The 24,118-nt window shown below is 32.9% G+C and overlaps 1 protein-coding gene across 3 annotated transcripts in view; it reads right to left on the bottom strand.

The window, feature by feature from the left end:
• Nucleotides 1-24,118, bottom strand: part of LOC145284527 (serine/threonine-protein kinase DCLK1-like) — a 246,236-nt gene that overhangs the window by 56,992 nt on the left and 165,126 nt on the right. The window contains exon 1 of one of the 3 annotated variants that reach the window (XM_080133422.1): nt 15,750-15,937. The exons of the other annotated variants lie outside the window; for them this stretch is intronic. Within the exon in view, the coding sequence (XP_079989548.1) occupies nt 15,750-15,840 (91 nt within the window). The 5' untranslated portion in view covers nt 15,841-15,937. Of the gene's footprint in view, nt 1-15,749; nt 15,938-24,118 lie in introns of those variants that run through there. 3 annotated transcript variants of the gene reach the window in all.

The raw sequence follows: 24,118 nt of genomic DNA, 5'->3' as shown, positions 1-24,118 counted from the left end.
AGTAAAATATATTTTTTAAAGTGGACATTAGGGGACTTTCAGCCGTTTTATCAATGTAATACTTCAGATAATTTGTCCTACTGCACTAATAGGTCAACGCTTATCAATACCAAAATTAAAACGAGTATATGGATTTATAAAATGGATAGATTTACAGTTAAATGATGATGAATACTATGAGAGGATTAAAATATCTACAAACCATCATTCATGGAATGTGAGACTAAAAGGACAAAATAGAGGTTAATTGAGTTTGGAGGCTGTCAGAAGTTCTACTCTCCATAAAGCGTCTGTTGTGTCCGACTTCCACATCGTCAAATTGCTTTAAAATATTCTAACATTGTGAAGATTATGTAAGTAGGGTTAGAGTAAGGGTTAGGCCATGTAGTAAATGGTGCGTTGTGCTGATTATAAGATTTCATTGTTTTGTTTTACGGCATATCAACCCGTTTTGAGTTAATTAATGCCGAGTCCAGTCATTTTGGTCAAACGTTTAATGCTTCAAGTTCTTTGTATCTTCATGATTTTGGTTTGGTTGTTTTGTAGAGGAAAATTGTTGTGTTTCGTCTGAGTTTTTCAAAGGGGAGGGGGGGGAAAGAATAACATCACTATTTGGTGAATTAAAATGCCGGCATCTAGTAGCACCAAGTTTATTATAAGAATGAAAATGATGGACAAACAATGATAGTTGAAAGAATTATTAATAGTATGAATAGGTCGTTAAAAAGATTAGAATTGACAGATGATCCCAGAAACCAACTTTTCTCGAACTTTTACGATTCCATACCTAATTTATCTATTTTGCAAAAAAAACAAAAAAAAACACGTAGAACAAGAGTTAAAATAAAAATTAAAAAATAGAAACAGAATTGTTAATTCAGCGTTTCATTTTTCAATTTACGCATTTCCTTACTTTCATTTTTTTTTATTATTTTGGCCACAGTGGCCACTGTCTGTAATTTGCCAGGGACGGCAGTGACCACCACCACCACCACCACCACCACCACCACCACCACCAACAACAACAACAACAACAACAGCAACCGTAGTTTATTTTTTTTTACGAGGTGGGATCATGCTTCCACCGGACAACGCTGGTTAACGGGTCCTGCTAGTAGTACACACACACACACACACACACACACACACACATATATATATATATATATATATATATATATATATATAAATGATGATTTACGCGCTATACAACTCAATAACGACAATTTCTCTAAAAATATGTGGTTTAGATGTAACTCACTATATTTTCGAAATATGATATTCCTCCTGTTTTATTCACTTGAAAGATAAGCGCTGATACACATGATTCCAATGCCTTCAAATGTGTTGCTAGGCTATTGCTATATACAGACCCGGGCTGCCCTGGGGACTGATCTTTTCTCCGCGTTGACTTTTGAAATTTGTTTGTTTTGTTGGGTTTACGTTATGCCAACTTGTTTGCTTAGGCTTACATACGAGTGATATGTTCTTGTAAATTCTTTTGATAAAAGATATCTTTTAATGTCAAAAAGTATGGGTTTTTATTTTTCGAGACTATTCCTCGTTGTTACAAAATGAGTGCAATCAATTTGAATGTGTTCAAATGCGAGTAGGGTTTGACATGGTATAGAAATGGATTTTTTTGGACGTGGTATACGAATGGATTTTTTTTGACATGGTATACGAATGGATTTTTTTTTGACATGGTATACAAATGGATTTTTTTGACATGGTATACAAATGGATTTTTTTTGACATGGTATACAAATGGATTTTTTTGACGTGGTATACAAATGGATTTTTTTTACATGGTATACAAATGGATTTTTTTTGACATGGTATACAAATGGATTTTTTTGACGTGGTATACAAATGGATTTTTTTGACATGGTATACAAATGGATTTTTTTGACATGGTATACAAATGGATTTTTTTTGACATGGTATACAAATGGATTTTTTTTGACATGGTATACAAATGGATTATTTTTTGGACATGGTATACAAATGGATTATTTTTGACATGGTATACAAGTGGATTATTTTTTTCTCAAGAGATATGAGTGATTTAGATGTGTATAGCCCATTTTTTTCTTAAAATGTTACTTCTTTTCTGTTTAGTTTGGTATTTTGTTTCTGCTATTTGATTTTTGGTATTATTTTTATAATTTCTTGGGAAATTTATTCCAGTAAGTTTTCTATTTTTCCATTGTGTATGCATTGGATATGTCTTAAGGTATGCGTAGGGGATTGAAAAATTGAATCAGTTTGGATGTTAAAGGCATGTTTTGCTGCCGAATCGGCTCATTAATTTCCCTTTATATCGGTATGGTTCGATATCCAACCGAAAATAATTTCTCTTTGACTGTTTAATTGTGTTAGTTTGTGGAGTAGTTTTGCGATTAGAGGATTGTTTATCTTTGTATTTTTAATTGCTTTTAGGGCAGATTGAAAGTTCGAAAAGATTATATATTTGGGATCTTTGTTGATGGGGATTAGACTGAATACAAGGATTAGGCTATGTATTTCTGCATCGAAAATCGAAGTTTCTTTTGCGATGTTTGTTTGATCTTTGATTGATTTATTGAGTTTTGCTGCACTGGTTGTTGTATCATTTTGCATCATCATTCACACACACATATATATACATATATATATATGTGTGTATGTGTGCATGGGTATATATATATATATATATATATATATATATATATATATATATATATATATATATATATATATATATATATATATATGTGTGTGTGTGTGTGTGTGTGTGTGTGTGTGTGTGTGTGTGTGTGTGGATATTTCTGTTTGATTTTGCCTGTTGATTTAGATTATCATGGAGTTACTGGATGCATTTTTGTGTTTGCTTTTAAGCTGCAATTACCAGAATTTTGGTTATAGACGTTTTTTTTTGGAAATAGATACAATTCTGAGTTCACAAGTTTGGATCACATTTTCTTTTTGTTCGAAGATCTGTTTATGATTTGAGTTTAAAGTACTATTGTGTGCAGGGATAGTGGGGTTGGTTGGCTGTTAATATTGCGTAGTAATTTAGACCAAGATTTTTGTTTTTAAGCTCCGTAGAGGATTCATGCGCTTCCGGCTAAAGACGTTTTACAGGAGAGTTTAATCTGGAGTGGTATATTGTGTTAAGGGTTTGTATACATGAATTGCTTGTGTATTGCTAAACTAAGCTGCCATAGTCTGTTTTAGATCTTACTAGTGATCTGTACAATTTGGGTACCGTATTTTTGTCGACGTTTTGACGACAATCCGTGCAACTCAAAGAAGTTGTAATGCATTATTGCATTTGGTTTTGATAAAATTTAATTTCCTGTCAGAAATGATTCGTAGTTGCTGGTGTTCATTTATAAATGGAATGTTCTCTTCCACTTTGTAGGGTTGGGTTATTATGGAGTTTGCATTGGTTACAGAAATGTTTTAGTTTTGGAAAATTTAAAATCATATCTTGTTACCCATTCATTAATTCTATGTATGTTGTAATTTTCTTTCGATGGTGTGAATATATTTTGATCCGTAGCTGCTATCAGCGAATAGGAAGCTATTGATGTCAGGAGGGAGTTCTTTTATTATGTAATTTTGATGTAGAATAGAATTGTTCATAATAGGTTGTTTTGAGGTACTCTTTCTTGATTCTCGGAGTTTGAGAGAGTTGATCTTAGACGTATTTGGAAGGATCTGTCTGTTAGAAAGTTCATTATGAACTGAGGCAGTCTGACTCCGTGTCTAATATCGTAGTGATCTTTTATGATACTGTATTTCCAAGTTATTTCATATGCTTTTTTCCAGATCGAAAAAGATAGATGTTTCATGTTCTTTGTTAATGAAGGCTTCTCTGATGTATTTTTTTTAGACTGGTTATGTGGTCTATACATTCTCAGTTGTTTTAGTATCTACACTTAGCTTTTTGAGATTATGTTGTTCATATTAAAATACCATGTGATTTATCATTTTCGGATGTTTTAGTATAGGCAGATTGTGAGGTTTGATATATCGTTTCCCGCTTCGGGTATGAATATTGCTGTTGCTTGTTTCCATAAACTTAGAAAGTCTTTTGTTTTCCATATCTTATTGTAAGCTTTTAGAACGAGTTTTATTTTCGGGCGGGATTTGTTTAAAGACACTGTAGTGCATTTCATCTGGTTTCAAATTTTGGGATTTTTATGTCAGTTTCTAATTCATTGAGTGAAAAGATTCTATTGCATGGTTTTTGGCTTTTAGAATAAAAGTTCATTTTGTGTTTTTCTTGATCATTCTTAACTATTTGAAATAGTCTCTTATAGTGTTTGGACGGTGAATTTTCGGCAAAGGTTTTAGCTAGCGTGTGACTAATCTATTTATTTTCTTTTTTTGTAAAGAAGTGGTTGAATGAGTTGGGATTATGTTTTCTGGGTATTCTTCCAGATAGTTTTGGGTTTGGTGAAGGTGTTGATTTTGTAAACAAATTATTGCCAGCAGTTTCTTTTGGATTCTTTGTTTTCCGAGTTTTAGCATTTTGGTGTTTGTATTCTCTGACTGATGGCTGTTTTACATTCTGGATTGAACCATGATTTTTTCTTTCGTTTTTTTTTTGCTTAGAGAAGAATTTTTTTAAGAATGCATTCTTTGACTATCGTGATAAGTACTTTTTTTTTTTAGCTCTTTCATTGTTTGGATTTGGTGTTTTGTTAATTGTAATGAGCAGAGTTATTTTAATTTGATTTAATTTGTATTCGAATCTGTGCATGTGATTTTAGATTGTGTTGTTATAGTTGATCATGATAGGATAGTGGTCGCTTTCATATGGCTCATCGTAGATGTTCCATGTGTAATCCAAGAAGCTTGATAGGCTGCACATGGTAGGAATAATGGCACATGTTGATCCGTCTTATGTACGTAAGATCCTTCTGGTTGAGGAAGCATACCGCGTTTTTGTGAATCAATTTTTCAATTTCATTTCCTTTTAAGTTTGTTATTTTACATCCCCATGAAGTGCTGTCGCAATTAAAATCATCTAGGACGATGAATAATTGTTTGACTAAATTTTCTAGTTTGTTTTCTTTTTATTGCTTCATGAGTGGGTAGGTATATTGAGCAGCCTGTGATTACTTTGTGCAATGTTACTTAAGTTGTATTTACTTGCAGATTGGTTTACATAGAAAACTTATGTTGGTGTATATCATTCCTTACGAGAATTAAGGTGAGTTCGTTAGCATATTAGTATATGTCAACATATATATATATATATATATATATATATATATATATATATATATCAATATATATATATTGATATATACATATATATATTGATATATACATATCAATATATATATATATATATATATATATATATATATATATTGATCATAGATGGGTGTTTTGAGGTGGTTATTGTTTTATAGGAAAGTTTTGATAAACGGAATTGATGTATTAAAACAGCATGAGAATTTCGTTATAATTTGATTTTATTTCACGACAATACCATTGGGTGATTTGTTGTGTTTTTTTTATTTTTGTTTTTTTTTTTTTAATTTTTATCCATGATTTTTGAAAAAAAATATCTATCCCCATTTCTTTGAAGATAGAGGATTTGTCTTTAGTTGGAGTTTGTGTCTTGCTAAGCATTTTCTTTCACTTTTGTTTTTATTTTGATATGGGTGTCAATCTAAGTTTTGCTTTGTATGTTGTTATTTTGGGTTCTTCTTCATTTTTCTTCTTCTTTATTTGTGCTTTTTCTCTTTTTCGTTTCTTTAATTTTCTTTATAGTGTTATCAGTTTCCATTTTCTAGTATTGGCATCCATTTTCTTTGTCTATTGCTTGAGTTTCGTCTTTCCTGAAGTGTTCTTTATTTGCTGTTTCTGTTCACGGTGTGGCTCAGGAATGCTTACGTCCAGATGAAGGCAATTGGGTTGAGTTCTAATCTTTTCAATTGATTGACCCTGAGCCACCACTGTCATCATGTATTCAGGGATAAAGATTATTGAGTCGGTGAGAGTATGTAATTGCGTTTGATGGTGGGACTTGAAGTGACCAGCCAATTGATCAAATCATAGATCTGTGATCTCTCATCTAGTCTAAATAAGGACCAAAGAGATGTGTTGTAGGGGCATGTCTTCTTTGTATTCTGATCAAAATCTGCTCAATCACCAGGATCTCATCCTAAATCATAACAGGTCGTGACTCACGGTCAACAGGTGACCCCACTAAGGGATTTTTACTCCCTTCAGAGTGGGCGTAACTAACATATCCTATTGCACTCCTAGCTAAACCAAAAAAGGAAGTGTGTGAGAAAAAAAAGAGATGGGGGGATTTTTTTTTTGGGGGGGGGCTTTTCAGAACATGATTAAGCTTTTCAAAGAGAGAGAAAAAATTACTGTACGATGCATTTGATTACAGAAGCCGGTATCTTCAGACAGCCTAATCAGGTAGGACCAGACATTCGAAGATTTTCTTATAAATGTGTATCGCTTCAAAGCAGCGGGGATTTAAGATGTCTGATTTTTTTCTTTTAGATGATATTTTTTTTACAAAAGCTGTATTTTCTTGAATTCAAAGCACTAAGTAATCATCATTATTACATTCTTCTATAAGTAGTAGCAGTAGTCTTGTAGCAATCTCCATAAAGCATTATTTTCTCTTGTGAATTAATGCTCTCCTTGCTGACTGATGCAGCCACGCAGTGACCAATCGGCTAGCAGAGCGTATTAATCTTTTATGTCCATTAAGGAACCAATTACCCCTGTCGGGAACTGGCTAACAAACAGAGAGAAGCAAAGCATAGACCAGCAAAAACAGACTTCTCTCCTCCCACTCTCTGTCCACAGAATCCTTCCAGGCTGCGACTACTTCACTGAATACTCCCATTGGACAACCTGGGGACACTACAAGTTTCTGCGTCCGACACGGGAACATTCTAGAAACATTCTATTTCTTCTTTTCTTTTTTTTTTCACCTTGGACATAGCCCCGCTTCTTACGCAATAAACCCTTTCGTTGTTTTGTTTTTAAAACTAGGTGTTAAACTTCCTAAAGTCTCTTCTGTATTATATCTCAGCCACGCAAGCTGGACTTAGTTGCCACGGGTTGTTGAAAACGCGCGATGTGGGAGGTATTTTATATACAATGGAAACGCGTCCCCCATTATCACCTATTGTTTATGACAACTTTGGAACCTGTTCATCCACTTATCAAGAAAAAAAGAATAAAACTAAAAAACTAAAAATAAATAAAAATAATTATTATCTAACCCAAATAGAAATGCTTAAGTAAAATTAGACCGGTCATAAACAAAGTGATATAAACTATATTAAAACTATTCACTAATTTACCAGACATTTAATAATAAATTCTTTGTTCAATAATTTTTTGTGAGATTTTTTTTCCATTTATATCCTCGCCCAAACACTGATTTATTCTTGCTGAAAACGTGACATTAACGAACCTTAGTTTATCTCAACAGAAAATAAGTGCTTTTGTACTAAACCACATCTAAATCGTATTTCAATATGGCGATATCATATCGTTAATGCTACATTATAAATAAATATAGTGTACTATTCACTAGTTAGATGCCAGTTCCAGGACGGGCCTGATATAATAGGCGATACGTGAGTACTTGTACAGGTTACAAGCAGTGTTTTTTTTTTTTTTAGATATGATTTTGTAAGTTAAATTCATTTTCTGCGATATATTTTTTGTGAATGATTTTCTAAGCAATCACATCATTTCAATCCGGTCTCTAAACTGCACACGTGCAGATAATTCTAATTTTTAATACGTTTCAACGAGAAAACAATAAACAATGGGTACTTATGTATTTATGTTACCGCGCTAAAATAATAACGTTATTATTTAGAAAGCCAATCTTAACATGAGAAGGGTGAGTTTTTTTTTTAACCATTCTGTACTTTCACCTAACAATTTAATAATAAAAAAGATATCAATTTAACTATACTAATAGTATGAAAATACTATTATAAAAAATAGCACAGTAATATGAGTGTACAAGTACCAAACAATGTATTTCGAATTAATAAAAGTCATAGTTCTATGACGAAAAACTTCTTATAAAAGCTGACATAACTGAAGTTATGGGCTTAGAAAAGTGTTAACTCTGTTCAGTAGCGCACATATTAAAGGATCATCAAGTTAGCAAATACTGCGCAAATTCTTACAAGTACAGAATAGTAAAAAAAAAGTCTCTACCTCCTCATATTAAGAATGGCTTTCTAAACTATCTGCAGCTTACTGAATTTGCTGAGATAATGACCTTATCTGTATATCTATTAAAGTGAACGTGTCTGTCTGTGTGTCTGTGTACATTTCCCTACGCAATAACTCTGTCAATTTTCAGTCTACAGACTCGAAATTTTATATACAGGTACTGAGATTTGGGAAAATCTTTGTAATCCGTTTACGGCTAGAAATTTGGCTGATAAAGGGTCAAAGTTCTACGATTGGACCTTTGATAACTCTACCAAACTCCTCCGACAATTTTGGGTTTAAACAATTGAAATTTTAGATACAGGTTCCTTGGACATGGATCAAACTTAATAACTTGATTTGAGCCCAAAACAATAAATGTTAAGGGGTCATAATAGGGGTCAAAGCTTTAAAAAAATATTTGACCTCTGCGGTCTCTACCAAATTATTCAGACAATTTCTGGTCTAAACTTTTGAAATTTTACATAAAGGATATTCAGAGATAGGGCAAGCTTTTTAATCGGTTTGGGTAAAAAATTGTTAATTACCAATATATAAATGTCTGTATGTCTGCCTAAAACTTTCGACAGAAGCGACAGATTTTTACTAGATCAGTATCGTTTTGAAGTTAAACATTTGATACGACAAATATCGAAAAATTGACTAAAAACATTAATATCTTCACCTTCAACGTAGCACTTTCTACAGAAGGGGGGCGCTTTTTTCGCCGATATTTTCGAAGTCATCCTCTCCTTTCGAATGTCTAGCCTTAATTTAAACCTATGTCACTTCCAGTTTGGCGGTGGTCGTAACAGTAAAGACGTCAGGTTTTTCCCGTTCTTTTCCTCCTTTGCGGTACAGGTTCGAGCCTGCCTTCCTACTACCACTTTTTTTAAAAGCTCAACGTACACCTCCAAACACATGGGCAACGTCGGTCACCCATGCTAGTCTATCTTCTATCTATCTATATATCTATAAAAACAGAGATGTGTGTGCCACAGACGATTTCTGATTGGTTAATCCAATAATCACATCTCCTAAAAAACAATCGTTTCTACGCTCTTACCTTTACCATAAAATATTATGGCTTTATTTATTGTCCATCTTGGAAGGGTTTAATTTTTTAATAACTTGTTATTTACAAATTAAAAAAATACGAAACTATTATGCGAAACTAAACTACACGAAATACGCGCACACACGCACACACACACGTTCACTACCGTCACGTTGTTATGGCAACCAAACCCGCTGACTTCTTTTTCTCATTTCACTCGTGGTCTTAAATTAGATTCGAATAAGTTGCCAAAAAACAAATATATAACAAATAAATGTTATCAAAGGCAAATTTTTCGTGTTTTTATTCAATTTAACATGTTTATTCAGCTCGAAAAGCATACAGTGTTTACCGATGTATTGGAAAATTCAAGATGGCGGCCGATTCTCTCTTTAACACGGTAAGTTTGGAAAAAGGTGTAATAAATAAAAAACCGGTTAAAATACTGTTAAAAACTCGCTCAATATATGTTACCGTGACATAGGTTGACATATATTCGGCGGGTTTTTAATAGTATTTTGTATAGTTTTTTATTTATAACACCTTTTCCCAAACTTACGGTGTTAAAGAATGTGTGAGACGCCATCTTGAATTTTCCAACACATCGGTAAACACTGTATTCTTTTCGAGCTGAATAAACATGTTAAATTGAATAAAAACACGAAAAATATATCCAGTTTTTATCGGTTTTTTACCTTCTCTGCAGAAGTACAAAAAAAAAACAAACAAAAAAAAACGGAAGGTACTTTTACAGAATGTTAAACTAACCCTAACCGATGTTTTATGTTTAGTTTAGGAAAAGTCAGAAGAAATAAAAGTCATTATTGCATGAAATATACGTATTTAGTTGAAGTATTGTTTATGTCAATTCTTTCGAAGAAATTTAGCAAGAATACCTGTAAACCAGGAAATCGGTAAAATGTCATCATGGATGAATACTTGTCTATTATAATTTCTACCCTTGACAAAAACTTAGCCATAACAAAAGAGATTTATTGTTCAGATTGTTTTTGAGATTGATTTCTAAAAAGATATTTTATAAATAAAATCGACTTTAAAATTAAAGACTTAAATTACAATAATTGAATTTAAACATTCTTATTTCAATATTTGGCACATAACACCTGCAAAAATGATCACAATGTCAGGATTTCATTTTATTTCAGAATCGATGGCAAATACTAATATTTAACATTAGTTTATCATTTAAGCCGATAAAAAGCCCTTTTTTTTCCCAGTCATAAAAGGATTTGGAGTTTCCTAATCAACCTTTCGGGTGCAGTTGCACGCTCTCAAAATAACTAAAGTGTTGGCTTTAAAAAAATTGGTTCATTAAAACTAAACAGGTTTAGTTTTAATAAAAAAAAAAAATAAAAAAAAAATCGCTTTGGTAATTAGATATGTCGTATGGTTATCCCTAATCGCTGAATAAAACCGCTAACGAGTTGAATGATTACGACATAAAATTAAACTCGGGTTCCTGAAACGGAAACTTCGTTTGTTTTTGTTTTTTTCTTATCAATATATTTACATTGTTATTTTGTTTTCATTTTCAATCATTCGAACAGTTTTCTTTTTCAAGTAATCCAAGTTACAAAATTCCCACTGTTTACTATGCTAAAATCACAATGACTAATGTATACCTATTAACCCTTATCCTTGAGTGGCCTCTGGGCCTTGATAAGTGGTGACACCCATGTAAAAAAAAAAAAAAAAATCACTCGAACAGTTTTCTTTTTATAATGTACAGTTTTAAAAGTTTAAAAACTATATAGTTTTTACTTCAGGAAAATTAATGGGTCAGTTTTTACGATGTGCCCTGTTTAAATACTGTTAAAAACTCGCTCAATATATGTTACCGTGACATAGGTTGACATATATTCGGCGGGTTTTTAATAGTATTTTGTATAGTTTTTTTATTTATAACACCTTTTCCCAAACTTACGGTGTTAAAGAGGGTGTGAGACGCCATCTTGAATTTTCCAACACATCGGTAAACACTGTATGTTTTTCGAGCTGAATAAATATATTACATTGAATAAAAACACAAAAAAGATATCCAGTTAGGTAGAAAAGTAACTTATCTTGCCTTTGATAACATTTATTTATATATTTGTTTTTGACTATTTTTTCGAATCTATGTGTACAGTAATCTTGCCAGGATGCGGAGGAAAATGAATGAAGGGGGAGGGGAATAAAATAAAAACATTTTGGAAACAGAGTAAGTTTGAAAGAATTGCTTTGCACAGAAAGAAATTAATGAAAAAATAAAATAAAATTTCTTTTCTTTCTTGACTTTTTTTTTAGTTTTTTATGAAAAAGGAAGTCAAAATTAAGACTATAAAAAACAATTTTTATTAAGAGCGAACCTCAGTCGTCAGGTCTGTAAAAAAAAGACGTGGAATAATAAATGTTTTCTAATACAAATTGTTTTTACTTATGTGTTCATTTGTCTCTTTGAAGTTCGTTTGTTTAATATATCGGTTTGCAATATAATTTTGTCATTCTGTCAGACTCAAATTTTAAATCTATATATCTATAAAAGTTAAAGTGTGTGTGTGTGTGTGTGTGTGTGTGTGTGTGTCTGTGTACATTTCCCTACGAAATAACTCTGTCAATTTTTAGTCTACAGACTCGAAATTTGATATACAGGGTACTGAGATTTGGAAAAATCTATGTGATCGGTTTTTAGCCAGAAATTTGGCGATTAAGGGGTCAAAGTTCAACGATTTGAGCTTTGAGAACTCTACCAAACTTCTCCGACAATTTTGGGTCTACACACTTTAAATTTTAGATATAGCTTCCGTGGACATGAATCTAACTTAATAACTTGATTTGAGCCCAAAACAATAAATTTTCAGGGGTCATAATAGGGGTCAAAGTTTAAAAAATTACCCCCTTTTTTTTGCTCAGCATACACCTCCAAACACCCGGGCAACGCCGGGCACCCATGCTAGTATATCTATAAAAGTGAACATGTCTGTGTATCTGTCTGTTTGTGTGTCTGTCTGTGTGTGTACATTTCCCTACGCAATAACTCTGTCAATTTTCAGTCTACAGACTCGAAATTTGATATACAGGTACTGAGATTTAGGAAAATCTTTGTAATCCGTTTTCGGCCAGACATTTTTCTGTTAAGCGGTCAAAGTTCAACGATTTGACATTTGAGAACTCTACCTAACTCCTCCGACAATTTTGGGGATAAACACTTGAAATTTAGATATAGGTTCCTTGGACATGGATCTAACTTAATAACTTGATTTGAGCCCCAAACAATAAATGTTAAAAGATCATAATAGGGGTTAAAGTTTAAAAAAAATTAGACCTCTGCAGTCTACCAAATTACTCTGACAATTTCTGGTCTCAGCATTTGAAATTTTACATAAAGGGAATTCAGCGATAGGGCAAGTGTTTTAATCGGTTCGGGTCGAAAATTTTTAGTTACCAATATATAAATGTATGTATGTATGTATGTATTTATGTTTGCATGTCTGCCTAAAACTTCCGACAGAGGCGACGAACTTTTGTAAGATCAGTATCATTTTGAAGTTCGACCTTTCAGACGACAAATATCGAAAAATTGGCTAAAAACATTAATATCTTCACCTTCAACTGGCCACTTTTCTACACGGGGGTCGCTTTTGTCACCGATATTTTTAAAAGTCATCCTCTTCTTTCGATTGTCTAGCCTTAATTAAAACCTACGTCACTTCCGGTTTGGCGGTGATCGTAACAGCAAATACGTAAGGTTTTCTTCCCGTTCTTTTCCTCCTTCGAGGTACGGGTTCGAGCCTTCCTTCCCACTACCGCTTTTTATTTTTTATTTTTTTTGCTCAACACACATCCAAACACCCGGTCAATGCCGGCCTGAAATGCTAGTATATCTATAAAAGTGAAAGTGTCTGTGTGTGTCTGTCTGTGTGTGTACATTTCCCTACCAAATTACTCGGTCAATTTCCAGTCAACAGACCCGAGATTTGACGTAAAGAGTATCGAGATCTGGGAAAATCGTTTAAATCGGTTTTCGGCCAGAAATTTGGCTGTCAAGAGGCTAAATTTCAACGATTTGACATTTGAAAACTCTACCAAACTCCCTCGCCAATTTTGGGTCTAAACACTTGAAATTTTGGATGTAGGTTGCTTGGACATGGATCAAACTTTGTAATTTGATTTGAGCCAAATTAATAAATATTAAGGGGTCAAAATTGGGGTCAAAGTTTTAAAAAATTGACATTTCAGACAATTTCTGGTCTAAACATTTGAAATGTTACATAAAGTATATTCAGACATGGGGCAAGCTTTTTAATCGGTTTTTGGTCGAATATTTGGTTACCAAGAGATCAAAGTTCAAAAGATTCGACCTTTGCGGTCTCTAGCAAACTATTCAGCCAATTTTGGGTCTAAACATTTGAAATTGTACATAAAGGGTCTTCGGACACGCAGCAAGCTTTTAAATCTGTTTTGGGGCGAAAATTTGGCTGTCAAGAGGTCAAAGTTGAAAGAGATGACCTTTGCAGACTCTACCAATCCCCTCCGCTAATTTTGGGTCTAAACACTTGAAATTTTAGATGTAGGTTACCTGGATATGAGTTAAACTTTTTAATATATATATATATATATATATATATATATATATATATGCACATAAACTTATGAACAGTTGACAGGGCCCGAGCAAAGCTGAGCGTAACTACTAGTTATTTAGAAAGATGTTTATAAAACAGAGAGATGTTCACTCTGATAACTATTTTCACTTAACAATTGAATAAATTAATATATTTGTGAAAATGAAACTCGCTAGAAATTATATTGGGAGTGAAGCTTAATATCAGGAACTGTATCTGATTTGACACCGTTTAATTTGAGTCTGATGTTTATCTGGTTTGCTGATATGCCGATTACGCGACGTAATTCCGACTATGAACGAAGAATGGCAAACCGAGTTCAGAGGTTTTTAAAAAAATTTTTTTTATTATTTTCGAAATATGCAATAACAAGGCGTTATTAATTGTGAGACGATTTTTTTTTTAATCAATTAAACAAAGCTAGGTATTTCTGCATTTACGGTGGTTTCCGTGAAGTTTTTCGGGTGTGCTCGGCAGCTGACGGAAATAACCGAAAAGGGTCACCCGAGCGTTCCTCAATTTTTAACGAACACGCTGTCTGTTTTTAGTACATACGAATTTATGAAGGCTATTTTTAAATATAAATTTGTAAGAAAAAAAATAAAATAAAATAATTGCGCAGGGTTAGGGTTAGAGTTGGGTTAGATACATATTTGTAATTTTATTGCATTTCCATGTTTTTTTCTGTTTATCATTATAGTAGTCTCGTTGCAGTTTAACGTTTCGCGATCGGCTGCTTCCGGTTATTCCCGTCAGCGGCTGACAACCCCCCCCCCCCTCACCAATCGTCGAAACCACGAGTCAGTAAGTGCAGAAGTATCCAAATCAACTTCTTACTTTTTTACTGCATTTTTTTTTTATACTCTTATTACATTTGAAACTTTGCATTTGGATTTATTGAAATAGATTTAATTTATTCTTACTAAAAGGGTTAGTGTAAAGACTATATTATATAGAAGTACGAAAACAGCATTACAGAATACATTCAAGTACAAGATGAAATGAACAGTTTCTTTCGTTAAATAATTTATTCGCAAAAAAGGCTAAGAACACGTTCAGGTGGGCGAAGATCGTCAACATTCGCCAGCCTCAGAAGTCACCGGTGAAACTCGGAATTACTGGTGTAAATACTGAAAATTTCTTGGATACCTATTCCTGAAAAGTACTTTGTTCTTATTTGTTTTACTATTTTTGAAGTAAGTCAATTGAATCCAAGACATTCGTTTGCATTTTTTTTTAAAAATAGAAATCGCTCCAGACAAGGCGTAAAGCAATTTGATGTAATAACCTAACTTGGAAAAAGATGATTATTGTAATAAAAGGAAATCACAATTGGCCTTAATATTGAAAAACAAAAACAATACTAGAGACAGGAGGAAAACAGTCAGCAGAAAGAGATTTCCACAGGCCAGCAATTTTTAGCAGAAGCTACTGGAATAGAAAGTTGTATTACAATGAGATATCAAATCAGTGAAATGATTGGAGACCACTAGACCAACGAGTCAAACGAGCTGAAACAAAAGAAGCATGGAATAGGTACTTCTGAAGAACACATAATATAATAGTATTTATATAAAACAAAACTGAGCCCAGCAAAACCACGCCTGTGAAAGAGAGAGGAGGGGAGAAAGAGTGAGAGCCAATCAAATTACCGATACGTTTCTCCATCTTATCAAGAACCCTTAAATAGGACAGAGATTATTGCATTTGTTGTTTCTTCTGTTATCATTATATTTTGGTAGACGAAACAAGACATTTTGACCACCATGTGGATTAAAATTCACGTAAAAATGATTGTTAAAATAATCAATAGTTTTATCGTTATTAAAAAAAAACAAAACAAAAGACATACATACCTTCTTTTCCCCAAACATACTTTTTGAATTTTTTTAATTTAATGGTTGAGTCGACGTTTTCTTTGTGTATATACCGCTGAAATGTTGGCATTTTTGTACGTAAGACACAATGTTACATTTAAAGTCAACACCAAGCCGGAAGTGGGTAGTCAAACCAAGCGGAAGTAGAATAGAATTTAAAAAGTGCCAGAAAAAAAAAAGACTTCGTAGATTTCAAATAACACTTTTAAATGTGTTGTTCATTATTTTGGTGATTTCACGGGTCTCCAGAGTAGAAATAATAATAAAAACAAGTAAACAAAAGTCTCTTCGTAAACTTGCCGTTTTAATATCAGACTCGATTTCCCATCAGTGTGCTTGCCATTTTTTCCTTTTTTGAATATACTTGCAAGTTGGCGATATGTTTTATTACATTTTATTGTAAATCTGTGTGTGTGTGTGTGTGTGTGTGTGTGAGAGAGTTTTTACAAAGGGGTTACCACGTATCACGGCCTGGAGGTCACTCGAGGATAAGAGTTAATGTGTGTATTGTAGACATTTGGGCAGTTGTGTAATAATCGTTTGTAGAGGTAATTTGGTATAATTAGATTATTTATGAGGACGGTTCAATAAGAACTTGTTTACGTTGAACGTGAAGATGATGATAAACTAAAAATTCGTTGGCCTATTTGGCATAATAGATACAGTGCTTATAAATAGGGAATTCTGGATCTCAATCCTTGGTCGAGTCATACCAAAAAAAACTCAAAAATATAATACATGATGTCCGCTTGCTAAATTTATTATAAAGTGAGGATCAAGGGCAAATGGAGTAATCTCAGGAAATAAATTGCGTCTTCCACTACATCTCGGTATAGTATTTGATGAAAATAAAGGCCCTTAAAAATAAACTTTAAAATAAAGTGACATTTTAATTCAATTCGTATGGGGGAAAAAATTAAAAGTGTCTTTTAACATTTTATTAATAGATTAATAGGACATGACAGCAGGTAAGTGGTTAATGACGCCGATTGAGAATGTAGGTGTACCAAGTTCGAATTCAGTCTGTTCTGCAGAAACACTTATTAGTAATCTTCATGGGGTCCCTCCTTTCTGGAAAGAATATTAACTAGAAAGATATCGTGGAAACCAATGCCAACAGTAGGATCATCTGCTGCATAAGAAACGAATGGGCGTTTAATAAATCTAATGCGGATTAATTCCACATTCAATGAATCTCCTTGGCCTACGAAAATAAAGTAAACTCAGTTGAATAACTTATAAAGCTGCTTCACTTATAATTCTTTAACTTCTGATATTTTTTTCAAGATGTATGTATATAATCATTTCCGGTTTATAGTTTTTTTTTAATTGATTTTTGTAAGGCATCTCTTTAAACTTAACGTTCCTTAAATTGAATGTTGATGTCAAACAAACTGAATTATTCTTGAATGAAGACGTCTGTCTTACTTATACTTCGTATACAACGTGGTTTTTTTTAAATTAAAAAAAAAAAAATTAAAGCTTACAAAGTTTTGTCTTTTTCTTTGTCTGGGATCATAGACTCCATTAAAACGAAATAAAATCAATCCGTTATCCATCAAGAAGTCCGACTTGTCACCATAGTGTGAAATAAGAGAAATGCTTAACGCAGTATTTAACGGACTGGCATCACTTCAAATAATAAAAAAAAAATAACGAGTAGTTATTATTTCAGTTCGTTATTTAGTAGTCAAGTTAGTTTTATGGAATTCTCAATACACATGCGCGTAGAATGAGAATTTCAATAATTGTGACTATTTAAGCGGAAACTAGCAACGTCAAGAAGTGACCGCCTTAAGTACAAATCATTGACAACCGTTCGTTTATTGTTCGAATGTTTCATAAATAAATCTATACACGTACACACATGCGGTGAAATTTACTTTCCCACAGAGACATATATATATATATATATATATATATATATATATATATATATATATATATATATATATATATATATATATATATATGTGTGTGTGTGTGTGTGTAACGTAGATATATACACCTACACACAATCTTTCTATCTTTTTCTCTTTCTCACAAACACATAATATACTTCATAATATATATATATATATATATATATATATATATATATATATATAGGAAGTCATTATTAATAGCAATCTTTCCATATTGTTCAAATGTTTCATAAATAACTATGTACTTGCGTGCGGTGACGTTTTGTTTGACACACACATACACTAGTTTACGGTCTCATAGAAACATGCATATATGGAGATACATACATATATCCATACATATGAACATATGCGTGTATATATATATATATATATATATATATATATATATATATATCCATGTATACATACATAAAGACCCGCAGAGAGAGAGTGAATTATATATATATATATATATATATATATATATATATTAATATATATATATATATATATATATATAACGAGGATAGATATAAGAAGAGGGTAAATTCAGTTCTATAAGAGGAGACTTATCTGGATAATATAAAGCTCAACAAATTTCAATGGAGCTTATATAGGGGACAATAGGAGTGAAAAATGAATTCACAAAGACTATATATTTGTAAATATAGGCTGAGTGATTTATTTAATAAGGATATACATATAATTATTTAGAGGGTAAAGAGGACTCTTCATAACAAGGTATTTCGAAGCCTAATGCTTCTCATCAGAAGAGTAGAGAAGGTGCTAGGTAACATACGTCACATCCCCATTATGTTACCTAGCACCTTCTCTTCTCTTCTGATGAGAAGCATTAGGCTTCGAAATACCTTGGTATAAAGAGTCCCCTTCACCCCCCCAATAATTATATTTATATCCTTATCAAATAAATGACTCAATCTATATTTTCCAATATATAGTGTTTTTGAATTCATTTTCAACTTCTATTGTCTCATATATATATATATATATATATATATATATATATATATATATATATATATATATATATAATTGCCAACCTATTAATGAAACAGCTGTAATGGAAAAATCCAGGAAATAAACGAAGGTTATAAAAAAGAAAACGTAAGTCTTTGAATTTTCAACAAAATTTTGCACACACACACACACACACACACACACACACACACACACACATATATATATATATATATATATATATATATATTGTTTTAACAAAAACCAAGACTTTAAGAAATGGGTTGATAGCAACAAAAAGTGTATTTCATTGTTACACGACCACATACAAATATACATATATGCACACAGACACACTCTCACAAGCATACACACACATACACACACACATATAAATATAGTAATTATGCTGTATAATTTAGAGGCATTGACACTTTTTGTATGTGTTGTTAGCATAAACACAAATTCAATCTGGTTTACTGGACAACAGATTCTAGAACTGGTTCTGCTGTTTCTGTGTTGCTTTTTTATCTGTCCTTTCAGTGCGTTTATTAACCCTCCTAAATAATGAAGCTTATCACGTATTGGACAAACATGTTTGCATATGTCGCCTTTTTTACTTACGCATAGTTTTATTAGCAGACACCATTTTCTCTTTTCTGCTAATTGATACCCTCGTTAAACCTTTCAATTTTTATATTCCTTTTTCTGGCCTTTTTTTCGTGGGGCTTACTTTCAGAACTGTTCACCGTCATAGGATTCTGACACCTGTTCCCGATGTCTTTTAATTTCTTTCTTCTAATGACATAGTTTCTATCCCTTTAAACATCTTGACATTTTTTGAGAACCACTGGTGTCTGTTATAATTTTTTAAAACCCTGACCATAAAAGAAACCTTAAATAGCAATGAAGAATGAAAACTTTTTTTAGTATTATTTCTTTATCTAAGCGAATTTGGTTTACCTACGTGTTAATTTTCTTCACGAAAAGTTTTTGTTTTTCTGTCATTTACTGCTATTTTACCTCGAGGTAAAATACCGGGTTGAGAAATTAGCGCGGTCTATCCTTCTCTCAAGGGTAGATGGGACTCTTAAGCCGTCTAGTGATGGCGTCACGATAAAAAAAAAATACCCGAAGCATCAAGTATTCAGCTACGGACAAGATTTGAATTACACTGCAAACTCGTGTAGTGAGTTCAGTCTCGGCTGCGGCCGCGCTGGGTGGATAGAAATGCTACTGTTGTGGTCCTAGGAAAAGGTCATTTTCAGTTATAACTTTTTTTCCCGTTGAATAATCTTATCTTTTTTTAATTAATGCGGCGAAATATGAGCTGGTGAATCGAACTGAGAGTTAGTGGTGCCTAAAAGACAATGTTTCCAAATCTTGTAAAGTTCAGTGTAACTTTCAAAGTTGCTCCCTGGTCCTTAAAAGGTTTAGTCGTCCAGTGTTACGATATCAGCATTCTGAATGATTCGTTGTCAGTGTTTCCGGAACACGATCTGCTCGTTCAAATACTTCGTCGCAAATATTGATTGAGGTGGGTCCTTTAAATACGATGTTGTTAGTTCGAATACCATTGTCGCCTGTTATTGTGGAACACTGATATATTTTAAATTCAACTTGACAACTTGCGTTCTCCAATTCTTATCGCCAGTGGTTGTGAAAACACTGAGATGTCTAAAAATCCGGTTTTCCCTCATAATTCTTGGAACTTCTTCGCCAGTTGTTGTGGCCTTAGAAAAAGTTAATTAAGGAAGACGTGAACAGCAGGTTTAGACAGAAAGAATATACCGGGTGGAATGATAAAATTGCCGCCATAGAAAAGACACTATTCCATTTCTGTTTGATGAAAAACAGCTTTATTTTCTTTTTTTGTTTTTTGCTGCAGACCATCTGCTAATTGACCAGCTGTGTACAAATCCCAAGAGCGACAGGCGCCTTCTATCATGTCTGAAAGTGACACAATGTTTAACGAGCGAGATCGGATAGGCGCTGCTGTACAACTCATGCTCTCAAACGACCCAAGTTATGACAACATGCCCATTACCAGCACCCTCAAAATGCATCGCTGGATTGCCACGAACAAAAGGGACGTGCCTAGGGTGATGAAAACAAAGTTTCTGGCCACGGTTATGGTTTTTGGTGTGGTTTCAAGTGAGGGCCACATCATGCAACCTCACATCTTCGAAGTCGGCTTCAAAGTCAACACCAAAGTGCTGAAAAGTGTAGTAATCCCCTGGAGCAATCAGGTGGCCGCTGACAAACCTTGGGTGTGGCGGCAGGACTCGGTTCCGGCCAGCAAGTCTAAAAAGACTCGGGTTTGGCTTTGAAGGAGTGTTATAATTTTGTACTCTTCTCTCACTGCCTCCCGACCTGAATCCGCTGGACTATCTCGTTTGGTCACACGTCGAAAAGGTCACCAACATTATCTCCCACAACACCAAAGTCAACCTGATCGCCGCCATCCGCCGAGTATTCACCGGCGCTTCTGGAAAAGGCATACTTCCAGTTCCGGACCCGCATCGAGACGGTGATTGAGGCTGAAAGCGTCTACATTGAATACATTTCAGCTCTTCTACATAATCAAGTTAACCGAATTGATTTTTTAAATAAAAGTTTTAAAATTAAGCTGTAGTGTTATTTTCTTTAGGGCGACACTTTTATCGTTCCAGCCTGTATGGTACAAAAAATAAATACAAACCAACTTAGTCGATATTTACGGCTGTAAAGTTGACAGCCTGTAGTCTCATGTTAGGTCGCGATATTTTCCTATGAGATTAATGTCATGGTTCGTATAATAGTTAGCAGAGTCTGTTACGAGTGAGTTGACAAGTCCTAATAACAGTTACGTGTGATAATTGATATCTACTTTTTACTTTTAATGTTGCTTCATTATTTTTTTCCCTATTGGCTAGCGTCGTCTCGTTTAGATTTTAACGCTGGGTGGTATCTTCCGGCTGTTTCCGTTAAGAACTGGAAGATGCCGACAAAAGCTGGTTTTAGCATAAGTCACATATTGTACTAATACCGTACTATTTTATAGTGGAAAATCAAACACTAGGAACTAGGTACGGGCAAAAATGGACGGATAAAGATAGGGAGACCTAGTTTTGAAGGCCGATTTATCATAATTTTTTGTAAGTTTCCGACTACTTTTTGATTGTATTTGAAAGATTAAGGACTAAACTTAATTTCCAAAAGAAAAACAAAAATTTGTACACGTGAAAAGAAAAGTTATGACAAATGTTTCAGTTAAATTTTGAAGTTAAATAAATTCATTATAAAAATCCTTTAAAAGATAAATATTAGTTTTCTGGGTCTATTTCGAAGATTCCATGAACAAAGCTTCTTTCTTAGAAGTGCACGCCAGTGGAACTCTCTTCCGTCTACCTGTTTCCCATCTGACTAAAACTTGGATGTCTTCAAGTCCAACTTAAACAAATGATGAACCGCCAACTTAAATAAGATACTTTATCAAATCTCCAATACTAACGATTAATACGATACTATCTCATTGATTACTGTACACGCAATAACCCTTATCCTCGAGTGGCTTTAATCTGGTGATTAATCTGATCTCATTGTTGTGATAATTTCTATGCGCATTTTAAAATGAATTGTTCCTAAATCAGATTCTGTTGACTAAAACAGTACAATTTTAAATTAAAAGAGTGGCATTCGTTTTATTGAATTGAAGATTATTTAGCTGACAACTATGGTTACGGTTAGAAGACAGAATAGTAATTGTTTTAAAAAGAATTAAATTCTTGCAGTTTTTTTTATTAAAAAAAGAAACATTCGTTTTATTTATTTACAGAAAATTCAACTGAAAACAACGATTATTTTTAGGGAGGCAAAGTCATTTTCTTCTTAATAGTATTGACCATGACAAACATTTTTATTTTGAAATGAGTATTAATTTATGGATTTATGTAGGTAACACCGTGGAATTTCCGTGGGGTCCTGCTAGTTTAATAATAAATGTTGGTATAAGTTGGGCAGAAAATACTTTGCGTAAATCTTCACACAAATGCCAATTATCAGGACTCGTAGCGCGTGATTCTAAAACCGACCTACCCTAGTTAGTACCTGGGTATTAAAAATATTAGTAATTTATTTGAGTTATTACCATAGTCTCAGCGGTAGTTCTCTCCACGCATAATATCTACGGTTATAAAACCAGGTTAAGGGTTATTTATGTTCTCAACTCCCCCCCCCCCTCTCTCTCTCTCTCTCTCTCTCTCTCTCTCTCTCTCTATATATATATATATATATATATATATATATATGGAGCGAGAGAGAAAGAAGGCGGAGAATATATATATATATATATATATATATATATATATATATATATATATATATATATATATATATATATATATGTTTATGGAAATATGTTTATTCAAATATATTTCACCTTTTATTTATACCAATCCTTTATGAAGTTAGATGTAACTACAGAGCATATACGAGTAAATAGAAAAAGTATGTATTCCAAATTTTAAGATGTTGACCATCTTAATATTTATTTCTTTAAGTACGTTGAAATTCATAATTCCTTGACAGCATCTGTTTCGTAGCGTAGAATAATTCATAGTAGAGTATTCATAGAGTAATTATTATGTCCATTTTTTAATTTATCCCGCCCTTAACTTATCAGAAGAAAAAGAACATACCAATTTAAAAAAAAAATAAAGGAATAAGGGCATGAATTTAATACGCCATCTTTTTAAATTAATAATTCACAGATGACGTAACAAATTGAATTTGACATAATAATTACATGAACATTTGTCATATATATATATATATATATATATATATATATATATATATATATATATATATACTAGCAAAAGCACCCGTCGTTGACTGGGTTCAAAAACAGCCTACAGAAAATGAAAGTATGATAGGTTATGAAAAGGAAGGGTTGTAAAGAGATAGCTTCGAATTTGAGGGTATCAAAACCAAAGCAAAATATGATGAAAGTAAAAATAAAATAGATAAACCCCATAATTTATTATACCATACCTGTTCCCACTGAAACACTTATCACAGTATTAAAAAACCTTATTAAACTTTGTAACATATTTCCATTCTATTGAGGACAAGCGCGAACGAACACCCCCATAATTTTATTATACCATATTTCTTCAAACTGAAACATAATTATCAAAGTATACTTACGCAGATAGATATGAAAAGTCTTTATTAAAGTTTGTGCCTATTTCCATTCTATGGAGGCCAGGCGCGAACACAGACCCCACAATTTTATTATACCATCCATATTTAAGTTAAAACATACTTATCAAAGTATTCTTATGTACATCTATATCAAAAACACTTGTAAACGTTTTTTTTTAATTTTTTATTTCCATACTTTGTGGACCAGGTGCGAATGCAGACCCTACAATTTTAATGAATCATCATTATGCCAGGTCAAACATACCCATTCCTGTG

Source organism: Euprymna scolopes, chromosome 9 (assembly GCF_053919585.1).
Source record: "Euprymna scolopes isolate OS-2025 chromosome 9, ASM5391958v1, whole genome shotgun sequence".
NCBI lineage: Eukaryota > Metazoa > Mollusca > Cephalopoda > Sepiida > Sepiolidae > Euprymna > Euprymna scolopes.
The sequence above is the reverse complement of the archived record's forward strand: the minus strand, read 5'-3'. Positions and strand labels throughout refer to the sequence as shown.